Below are 12,032 nucleotides of genomic sequence, written 5' to 3' on the forward strand. Positions count from 1 at the left end.
GGTTGTGGGTGATCTTAGAGTGTGAGCTCTTTCTGCAACCTGTTGTAACTCGTTAATCACCAACTTTAATCAGAAACTCTGCATTTGTTTCTTTTTGCATATGAAAGCACAGCCTGCGCCATAAGTTAATGAATGTCTAGGCTCCATAAAGTTTTTTGGTTTGTGATTTACTCACAGTGAGGATATTATACAGTAACTGACACCACACTGCCTAATAATATGTTGAGACAAACATCTGTCCTAATTGCAATTATTAAAATAATGTACATGTTCCCACCTACATACAAATTCAACTTAAGAACAAACCTACAGTCCCTATCTCATATGTAACCTGGGGACTACCTGTACTGCAGAGGCACTGTGTCTTCTATGACAAAGTCTAAAATGACCTTAGTCCAGGAAGTAGATGCTGATGCTGGTTAATGCCCGAACAAAACAAATGCTGCTCTTCTGCAAAGAATAAACGATAGTACATCCTCTCTGTGAGAGGTAATTAATACCTGGAAGTGTTGCACTTACACATTACTCATACATACATATACCTAACATAAAATATAAATGAAGCCAAGTCCAGTTTAATATCAAAATCTTATGTGTAAATGTGTATCATTTTTCTTTGTTGTTTCTCTAGTCTTTTTTCTTTTAATTAATATAGTATATATTTTTATTTTGGGTAGTTTTAATTTAAATATTATCATTTTGAAACACATACAATTAGACCTTAAACGGTATCCCGTTAACGGTTAGTTTAAAAGGAGTATTATAGATTTTTTTTTCACTATTGTGTTGACTTTTTATTTCTAAAGTGGATTTAATTCTTTCCAGGAATGTGTGAAGGGTGCTTTGTACTCCTGTACTCATTCTGCAGGGTGAAGTGACAAATATTTGGGGGCCACATACGTGGGATCTCATATTTCAACAATGCTGGAATGTTCAAGGGAATTAAAAGTAAAATGGAGTAATATACAACTGTTAAATGACCACTAATTTTCATTAATATTATATATGTACACTACTGAGATGCACATAGACAAAAAAAAAAAAAAACATAGAGCAGATAACATACTTATACACACTCACATATGTACACACATAAATATACAAATATATACACACATCAAAGCACACCCACAAACACCTACATATATAAAAAAACATGCATACACACTTACATCTAAACCCACACACCTAGTTATTAGATAAGGTCTAATACGAACACACGATGATTAGCATCATGTAGGGTAGCTGAGTGTAGATTAGAGTAGGTCCTGCCCGAAAGAGTCTACCTTGTAGTGGTGGGCAAGCTTTATTGTTTGCATTTATATGTTAAAAATCCAATAATTATCAATATAAAAGTAAATTTAAAAAAAACACAATAATGTATTCCTGTTTATCATGTTTTTACATTTAAACTCTGCATTTCTTAACATATCATCAAAGCACATGTCAACCCAACGCTGCTTGTTAAAAACTACCCATAGCACATCATAATTTGGGGCCTATTTGGATTGTTGCCTTATGATAATCACATAACACACATGTGTTGTAGTGCACATGGTACACACTCTCTAAATAATATGAGAGCATTTAAACTAAAATCTTTTCCCTAAGCAATTTCTGGACAATCATGTGTGTGCTACAAGTCCTCTGTTACTTATCACTAACAGTGGAACCAGTCCTAGTACAATGGCCTTTGGATAAAGCAGTGGTGCCCAACCATTTTTCATCTGGGGGCCGCTGTTGACATTCAGATAAATCTTGCAGGCCCCATGCAATCAAAATTAAAGATATTAAAAACTAGAATAGCTTTAATTTAAAATTAAATTGGAATGTTTCTAGATACTGCAATGTACATATACATGTACCAAATAAAAAAAAATGACAAAACAAGAATTTCTGCACTCACCATTTGATGCTTATTTTATTAATGCGACATTTTAATAATGAAAGATACAAAACTTAAGCTATTATACAGTGCTGGCCAGTCATACATTGCTCCCTGATCACCATTCCTGTACCAAAAAGTGGAAACTACTAGCTATGTGTAACAGGCACTCCAGCAGCTGCTTGGTCCATCACACCACTCTGCAGATTTGACTCCTGTTTGTCTAAAGTGTCTCCCCTTAGCCAGTGTTCTACGGCATGAGGAAGGGGCAACCGCTGTGCAACCTCACTGCCAACCTGCTAGCAGCCTTAAATTTGTGAGTGAGTAAAAATTTATTTAGGGCACCAAAGCACAGAGCAAATTGACATTATCCTAATCCTCTCTGTTACCTGAAAATATCACTTTTCTATGACAATCAGTGTAGGAGATATGAAGGTTTATATATGGGGATAACAGCTGTATGGACACAGCTCTCATGCTGCTGCTGCTGGGATTATCTCACAGTACAAAGTGAACGGGAAGCAGCCACAGCTGACTGCTGAGGTCTATAGTACATGTCCACTCTCGGGGAGCTGACACACACTAATTTTATTGCTGTATCTTTAGAGGAATAGTAAAACTGTGTGGGGATTGGGGCTCTCAAAAGCCATAGTTGTACAGCCCTGATCTACGCTTAGCAAAAGTTCCTATTCCAGAACAGGCAAGGTTAGTAATATAACTGACATTAATAAAATAGTGTTTAAACAACTAGTATGTGCAAGAGAACATGACCCGTAATACAGTGGACAGTATGCAGGAGAGGAGCGGGAAGAGAAGGATTGTAGAGGTACATATATTTTACACCCGTTTAAAAAATTGACCAATTATAATGTGGCACAAAAAAGACAAAAGGGTAGAATATTAGGCTTCCCCCCAAAACTGAACTTCCGCTATGATAATTACATATGGCTATGGTAAGGACTTCAGCCTTTGAGTCAATCTGACCAAATCACAGGTAAAAGTGGTAGCACACACTGCTTTGAATCCATCACTGGTTATTTGGAAAAATCTGAAAACGGATTTCTATTTAAAATCTGACCTTTGTTTTTAGCTACTTGCACAACTCAGTGTTGGTTGCCAGTATACCTGGCACATCCCAGTTTCCCCTGCAGTTAGCGGAACTGAATGAACTCCTGCACGGGGGTTATGTCATCCCAGCCAGACCAAGACGGAGGCTCCCTGCAATGGAATGAGAACAGGTGAGTATCACAGGTTTTATTTCCACTTTATTGAACATCTTTTTAGTAAAATTGCAGTATTTTTTTTATTGCTTTTAAGTTTAATTTGCTGTTAGCTGGGAAGCTACAAAAAAAATCAGAATTAGTCAGGATACCCATGTTTCACAGATATAATAAGACACCCCGTAAGCTCTGGATTCACCTTAGATTTGGGGATGGTCTCCAGAGTGTTTGACAGCATTGCCTGAGTTTTGGGGTTCTGAGTGCAGGAACACTGATTGATTGCCAGAAGAAAGTTATGCAAAACACAAACATTCCTTCATTCATATAACTCAGGGCTCCCGTATCCCAAATGTCATTAGTTTGTCTGTCTGGAACAGCAGCAGCAAAGCTCCAAGCAGAATGACGAGAGAAGTGAAGCTCCTGTCATAGCAGGACCCATCATTTACCAACCAAGTGGGTACAGTGAGTTATATTATACACTGAGATCCAGTGTCACATTGCAAGCTGGCAATAAAGTTTAAAAAGCATGATTCCCCCAAGCAAGTGAATGAACCGGCTGACAGAAGCTAGGGGTACCCTGGACCTGTTCCATCATTTGCTTATCTAATATCAGTTTCTAACTTTCTCCTGTAAACATGGCTGAATTGAAGGGTAGGGCAGAAAAGAAGGCTGCCTTGGACATTTGAGCAGAATTAAGATGTAAAAATATATCCATGGTGATTAAATTGTTCCATACTTGGGCATTGTAGATGAGCTGTGTTTTTTGAGCCAGCATACAGAAAGCACGTCTCTTGACATAACTAATAGTATTATTAAACAGGATTTATATAGCGCCAACATATTACGCAGCGCTGTACATTAAATAGGGATTGCAAATGACAGAGTAATACAGACAGTGATACAGGAGGAAAGGACCCTGCCCCGAAGGGCTTACAATCTAGTAGACTAATAGATGGAGTTTTCCAAGTTTTAGCTATACACTGCTAAGATATGTTACATAAAATGCAATTAATTGAAGGTAACTGAAAGAGATTTGAGATTAGGCAAGGCAATCAAATAGTTCCTATGTAAGGGCCTACAAAACTGGGTCAAAAATAAAGGGAATACTATAGTCCAAAAATAGGTAGGCAACCTTACCTAGATTCCAGAATTGGACAGTAACTAATTAAATCTACTTAAATTACTGTAATAGAATACATGTACTTTAAAACCTGTAGTTTTACTTTTACTTAGAAATGTATTTATGAATGATTGCTCTGTCAATATGACCTAGATTTGTCCCAAAATTCCTTTGAAGATACAGTGTTTGCTCATTTGATAATATGCATTATAGGGTGTTCGAATTGGGCTTGTCCCTATAAGATTCGACCCGAAAATGGCGGTTTGAATTCGGGCAGATCCGACCCGAAATACACAGACTTCGACTTTGCAAATTCGTGTTTGAAAACATGTTTTAAAAAAAATGGCAAACTCCAGATGAACTCTTAATGGAGTTTCACTCTTCAATGGAGTTCAGTTCCCACGGTCACCAGGCTGTAAGTATCATTGATAAGTACAGCCCGAGAAATGTGGGAACTTGGGGTCACAGCTGATTGGATGCACGCGAGTGCTTCCAATCAGTTGTGACTGCAGATGAACTCTCAATGGAGTTTCTCCATTGAGAGTTCATCTGCAGTTCAGTTCCCGAGGTCACCAGGCTGTAAACTTTGCGGTCACAACTGATTGGAGGAGGCACGCGAGTGCTTCCAATCAGCTGTGACTGTAGACGAACTGCTTTTCCATGTGTGTTCTCTCTATACAAGAACACAAACTACAAATACGCTAGGGCTGCAAGAGCAATCAGAGGAGCAGAGCTGTCAGCTTAAATAGTGTTCGTATTGGGCGTTCAATCACCCGAAAAATATTGGGCTATTTGATCGAATGGCTGCGGAATCGAACACTCAGCTTTTCGACCAACACTAGCATTGAAATGAGCAATGCAAATGCATTTCAACATCAGTGGACAATTTGTGTATAAATTATTGACAAGGGAAAAATTTAAAAATACACCACTCAGTGTTGTATTTATACCTTATTTCCCTCGTTTCGACCTAGATTCGCCGTAGTTTTCCTATTGTGACTGCTGTGCACTTTTGACAATTGGCCACTAGGTGGAAAAACGAGTCATTGTTTTATTAATAAAACAAAAATAATATTCTTATAAATTCTAGAGACGGAAAAACAAGGGAGGCGCAGGGTGACGTCAGTGTAGTCTTAAGTTGTATGAGGCAACCATTGCCGAGCCGTACGCTTCAGTATTGCTTCCACCGTTACAAGTCACCCCGCTCCGCCAATACCGATTCTCATCCGATTGTTTTATTTTGTTTATTTCTCGGATGCTTTGTTAGGTAATTATGTCCCTGTGTATTTTCTTTAACTGTTATATTTAGTGGCATCGTAAAGTTTGACTTTGATAACTATAATTTCTTGTTTGGTCTTAGATTCAAATGAAATAAACCCATAATGAGTGAGAAAAAGCAAACAAATATTTTGCATTTCATTAGTAATACCAAAGGTAATGCAACTAATGATAATAGTAACAATAGTCATACTTCACTTAACCGTGATCTGACCAATGAATCAGAGCCTTCACAGTGCTCGACAGGCACCATTAGGAAGCTCAGTATTTTACAAATGTATTTATCTATTTATTAAATTCATATTAATGATCTGCAGGATGTAAAATAATAAATATAGAGGTCCGTGAGGTCAGAAAGTTTGGTCACCGCTGGGCTATGCGGGTATAGCGCCATCTAGTGGCAGTTATAGGAATTACAACCGAGTGAATTTACCTGCCGGGGAAATGAACAGATGGATATAAGTGCAGCGCCGGGGAACCGGGATAAGTCTGAGCTATGCACTCCATGTGCTCTCATTTACACCTGTAATGTCTATGCAGCTTTCTGCACCACATTCTCGCCTGCAAACATTGCCCTCTATGGGGTCCATAACTCTATTACACCACATAACACTTCCACACCCAGATCCAGGTAACATGTTTTACCCCTGAGCATTGCACTGTGACCTGTGGTGATGTCACCACCCTGTGTTGTGATTAGGAGACTCTACCCCCTACGCTTGTCAAATTCTATTCTAGAATTGAAATAACACGTGCCCGCGCGCCGTCTTCTCACGAGTCAAATTTGGCGTCTGGTTACTCTGGAGATATACCATAGAGAGGAGACTCCTGGTTATCGCTGACTTCCGCTTCCGGCTATGCAGATAGGAGCTGTGCGGTTCTTACACAGGTTGTGGTTGCCGTCTGCAGTGTCTTGCAGGGGGATGGCGAAAAGCAAGTTTGAGTACGTGAGGGAGTTCGAGACGCCGGATACATGTCTTCCCAATTGCTGGGTGGTGGTGAGAGTGGACGGGAGAAACTTCCACAGGTGAGGTCATGTGACTTGCCTGGACACGTGCTCAGAGCTGTCATCATCTATCAGTGGCCCCTGACATCACAGGCCATTATATATAGGTGTATGGAATACTTTTCTGTGCCCTCACTGGCGGGGCCACCTTCTATTATGATAACTATTCCCAGACAGGAGAAAGTTAGAGAGAGAATGCAACATGTCCCCAGAACAAGAAGAAATGTTATCAACATGCTGCAGAGACAACTTCCTGTGTGTGAATCTTCCAGGTCCATGTGTTTTATTGATAGTAATTGATTCCCACCAGGGAATGTTTAAGGGAATGTCATATTCCCTGCTTTAAAAACAGAGCCCAAAGTGTATCTATCCCGTACTTTTTTTTGGATAGAATGAGTTAAAGATAAAGTAAACTAAAAAGTGCTAAAAAAAAAAAAAATACTTTTACCTTAATCTGGCAGGACAGTCTGATTCCTCCAGAGGTGTCTTGCATCGGGTCCCTCATCGTCTCGGAGCCAGCACTACGGGCACCCAAGATGTGTGAGGTAGGTATCCCAGGAGGCTTTGTGCTCCCATTCATTCTTGGTCAGCAAAGTTTTATGGCCACTAGGCCATTTATGGGGTGGGCGGGAGCACACTAGGCTGGGCACGCCCTAATAGCTTCACCCACCACCAGGGAACACCCCCTGAAGTGAAATCCCTCTCCTCTGTATGCATTGTGGGGGAGAGGGATTTACCTTCAGGGGGCTTTCCCTGTTTACTGCGGTGGCGGAAGTATCAACGCCGGCCGCGGTAAATAGGGGAACAAATGCAAGGGGGTAGAGCCGGAGCTCTGCACCCTTTTTTTTTTTTTTTAAGTGTTGCATTTAAAAAACAAACGGAGAGAAGGAGTACTCAAGAGCCTTCAGGGATGCGTGACACAGGTATCCCAGGAGGCTTTGTGCTCTCATTCATTTTCCCATTCAATTAGGGGGCGGTGCTATCTACCCTTTTATGTAAAGTGAAATTTCTGAGAGTAGCAATGCTTTAAGGAATTCATCCAAATAAGTATCTGGTGGCAGAAAAATCTCTTCTAATCTTTTCTATTATGCAATATCTGATCTTGCTGCAGATTGTGACCTTCTTTAACCTCCTGGGCGGTAAGCCCGAGTGTGGCTCGGGGTAAAAACAACCTGCTGAAAGCAGTACCCCCCGAGCCACACTTGGGGTAGCTAAAAAAAATAAAGGGTTACCTGGTCCCCATCTTAGCCCTGCATTGTCCTGCCATCCTCAAGCCACGTCCTCTTCGTCCAGTCTGGCCCCCAGTGAGTGCAAATTATTTTGTATTGGATTCAATACAAAATAACTGTATTGAATCCAATACAGTACAAATAAATTAAACATTTTATATATATATATATATATTTAATGTTACTGTACAGTTATATTACAGGTTTCAGTATTTTTGATTTATGTATGCACCCTTGATTTAACAGATTTTTATGTTTTTTATTTAAAGTTTATTATTAAATTTATTACATTTAAAAAATATTGGACATGTTTCGGTGAGTTACGCCTAAGAATTACAGGCCTACAATGTAAAACAAATTTTCATGAAAGGCAATGTACTGCTTTTAGACATATAAATCCGGACAGAAATGAACCGCCCAGGAAGTTAAATGTGCATTAGAAACTGGAGCAAGTCTGATAGAGCCACATTTTTTGGCTTAAGGCCATCCAGATCATCAGCCCCCCCCCCCCCAATACTGATAGCTGGATTCATTTATTGTTGTTCTGCGGCAAGCAGGGAGTTACTACACATTACAACATTGGTATTTATGGTTACGGTATTACCTTAACCTCCCTGGCGGTATAATTATTTTAGCGAGCCAAGGACGCCAGCACACACACAGGTTGCATGCCCGCCTGGCATTTGCATCTTCTGGCCTCTCAATCCCAACATTCACATGTTGTTGATGTCATGCCAGGGGATACAGATGCTGAGCATTGCCAAGGGGACGCAGATGCAGTCTGGGCATCTGCGTCTCCTTGGCAAAGCTCAGCATTGCTGGAGGAAGCCGCAGTCTCCTGGGGACCAGGTAAGTTCTCAATTCCACCTCGAGTGTGGCTCAGGGTTACCGCTTTTTGTAATGAAAATCCCAAACCACAATCAGAATTACCGCCAGGGAGGTTAAACAAGCGGTCACCAACCGGTTGTCTGTGAGAAAATTTTGGTGGACTGCGGCTCTGGCCGGTGTGCCCCCCAGCAGGGCCAGGAGAAGGACCCCACAGGGGGAGGGGGTCAGACGCACTTGCCAGAGCCGCAGACCATGTCCCCTGCACGGTTAGACTCAGACCTGCGATGGGCGAGTGGGCTGGTTCTGTCACCATGACATTACTCTGGGGGAAGTTTCTTCCACTTCGAGTGACACTCGGCTTCCCGTGCATGCATTGTACATGAGTCCATGACATTAGTGGTCCGTGACAACCAAAAGGTTGGTGACCACAACCTTAAACTGCTTGCTGTTGCTTAGCCTGTTTTCTTTTCTGTTTGATATTCTATGTGTGATCACTGTACCATCTCTGTTCCAACAGGTTCTCAGAACAGCATAACTTTACCAAACCCAATGACATCCGTGCTCTGCACCTCATGAACCGCTGTGCACAGAATGTGATGGAGGAGCTGAAGGACATATGTCTGTCATATGGACAGAGCGATGAGTACAGCTTTGTCTTTCACAAGAAATCTAATTGGTACAAAAGGCGTGCAAGGTCAGTCAATTATTTGATGCATCACAAAAGTTTTTCTTTTTACTTGGAATAAATCCAAGAGCTAATTCTTTTAGACCTAAACCTCAAATCTTTTATTAGTTTTTCTTAAAGCAGAACTAAATCTGTGTGACCTCCCTATCCCCATTCCTTTGTAGGGTGTCACTGTCTTCCTTCTTTTCTTCCTCTTTACAATCCTTGACCATCTTGATTGTCCGTGTTGGGATGATGTAACTCCTGCATGGCAGAACATATGCATTAACATATAAAAGCATGCATGAAAGAAGCCGTTATTGTTGGGATTTCCTGACAACCACCGCTGAGCTGCACATAATCCTGTATTTTGCAAGGTGGGACTTTAGATCCACTTTGAGGTCCTGTGTTGTAGAGCATATGTTCATGTCATATGGGTTTTACATTCCATACAAGTTTAGAGGAATGCAAAACTGACCTAAAGCAGGTCAGACAAAGGTGAACTTTGATTGTTGTTGGAAGAATCTCAAATTGACTTCATGGACGCAATTTCAGAACTTAAAGCGTACCTAAACTCACAATTTTCACTTTACATAAGAGGGTGGACAACCTTTTTTATGTAAGGTAAAAATTCTCTGTTTTTTTTTTTTGTTTTGTTTTTTTAAGTGCACCACCCATTTTTTTAAGGGTGCAGCACCACCCCCTATTCTCGATTGCCTAGGCGATCAAGAATGAATGGGAGCACAAAGCCTCCTGGGATACCTACGTCATGCATCCCGGGAGGATCTTGAGTGCTCCTTCTACGCATGCCTGAGCATCTTGGGCATGCGTAGAAGGAGCCTTTTCGTGAAAAGGGAAAAAAATTGCCAATCTCACACAGTGAGATCGGCAAGTTTTTTTCCCAACTACGTCATCTGATCTCGCACCTGGGTCGGGTGACGTAGAAAGAAGTGGCGCCCAGAGTTTGTTGTTTTGATGTTTAAAGCTAAAACAAGCACCATTAAAAAAATCTTTGTTTCCATTAGAGAGATTTCTCTGTTCTGGTTACCACATATGGTGCACATTGCTAATCAGCATCAGAACGTGCAGTCAGTCTAGGACAACGTGACGACGTGTTTATAAGGGCACTAAATTCAGTCCTACTGGCTGTGTACTTTCAGTAGCACCACCTAAACCCTCACCTTCCCACCAGGTGACCTACAGCTTGACCACCCCTGCTACCTACTCACAGCAGTGACATGAGAACTCATTCTTGCCTTCCCAGTTGTGATGTGTCAGCTCAACTCACCCTACCCCTCCACAAAAGCTCAGCTCACTCTGCTTTCCACTTTTCCAGCAGATGAATTCCCCCTGCTTCCCCATCCTAAAATTCATGTTCTTCTTTCATATTAAATATTAGGCTTGAATTCTATTATGTCAATACTGGGATTGAAAGCAGGTTAAGAGTTTGTGGCTTCTGCTCCTAGGAAACATTTGTAAAATTTTTAACTGACTGATGTGTTTATTTCAGCATTGTGTTTCAATTAGAGCACATTCGTGTTTAGTAACTTGGAGAAAATTTTTTAGATTTGAGCAAAATTCCCCTATAATAATCTCTTGGACTACTTTGTACTTATCTTTTGTAAACTTTTGATGGTTGCCCCAGCTGTTTTTGAATCACACAATCTCCAAACACCAAACCTACCCTTTATTTTATTTCCAGTTATAAATTACAGCAAAGACATTATTCCATTAAGTTAGGAGATTCTAAATGTAGGATTTTGTGACATGCTTCTGTAATTCAATTTAAAGCATAATCTTTGAATCTTAAAGCCTAATTTTGTAATTAAATTTGAAATCTAATCAAAAGCTCATCTCCATTTTCAACTATTACAACTAGTGTCTGAATGGAACCATCTGTTTATTTTCCAAGTAATGTATTCTATATGAGGAAAATATCTAACAATATAAGGGGTTCTTATGAAAACATGTAGTGATTCATCTTTATAGTGTTTTTTTTTCTTCTTTTTGTAAGCAAGTTTATGACACACGTGGTCTCGCAGTTTTCCTCCAGTTATGTCTTCTACTGGAAGGAGTTCTTCACGGATCAGCCACTCCTTTACCCACCCGGGTTTGATGGCAGAGTGGTGTTATACCCCACGGAGCAGAACCTCAGAGATTATCTCAGCTGGAGACAGGCTGACTGTAAGGAACCATTGTAATCTTAATGCGGTACTGTGACATGTAAAAGTATTGTGGTTTTTTATTATGTGAATTCTCAAAGCTCTTTACAGCAAATCAATAAGCAAAAAAATTTGCAATGCAAAAATTGAATTTGAACATTAAAAGTAGTTATGCATTCTTTCTGTGTATTGTGGCCTTCTTAGTAGTTGTTTTTTTAATTTATTGAGCATTTGGATTGATCTACTGGCGGTCTCAGCTCAGAGGATGTGGACATTCCACACCTTTTACATTATGTCATGCTACTATATCATACTATCATAAAGGACAGATACTATGATACTACTATCATAAAGGACAGGAACCATGACTGCAGAGAACAATATGGCTTCTCATAAACCTGTGTTGTGAACTGCTTTCTTTGATAGACAAATGCAGTTAAAAAAATGAGTGATTATTAAAAGAGCAGAAGACATGGTTAAGAAAGTGCCTGGCCAATAGTGCAATCGGTCACTGATGGGAGCTTTCTGTGTGTGTTGTTCATCACCCTCTAATGATAAAGAAATAAATGGAATAGATTTTGCAAGATTGTAAAGAGATAAAATAAACTATGGATCTCTCTCTCTCTCCCTCCCTCCCCCC

The 12,032-nt window shown here is 40.3% G+C and overlaps 1 protein-coding gene across 2 annotated transcripts in view; it reads left to right on the plus strand.

Moving 5' to 3' along the window:
- Positions 1-6,328: 6,328 nt before the first annotated feature.
- Positions 6,329-12,032, plus strand: part of THG1L (tRNA-histidine guanylyltransferase 1 like) — a 7,781-nt gene continuing 2,077 nt past the window's right edge. Inside the window, exons 1-3 of one of the 2 annotated variants that reach the window (XM_072400439.1) lie at positions 6,329-6,530; positions 9,084-9,260; positions 11,245-11,414. In XM_072400439.1, coding sequence (XP_072256540.1) covers positions 6,361-6,530; positions 9,084-9,260; positions 11,245-11,414 — 517 coding nt within the window. In that variant the 5' untranslated portion in view covers positions 6,329-6,360. Of the gene's footprint in view, positions 6,531-9,083; positions 9,261-11,244; positions 11,415-12,032 lie in introns of those variants that run through there. The other variant, XM_072400440.1, reaches the window with a different exon arrangement.

The sequence above is a fragment of the Pyxicephalus adspersus genome, chromosome 2 (assembly GCF_032062135.1).
Source record: "Pyxicephalus adspersus chromosome 2, UCB_Pads_2.0, whole genome shotgun sequence".
Lineage (NCBI taxonomy): Eukaryota > Metazoa > Chordata > Amphibia > Anura > Pyxicephalidae > Pyxicephalus > Pyxicephalus adspersus.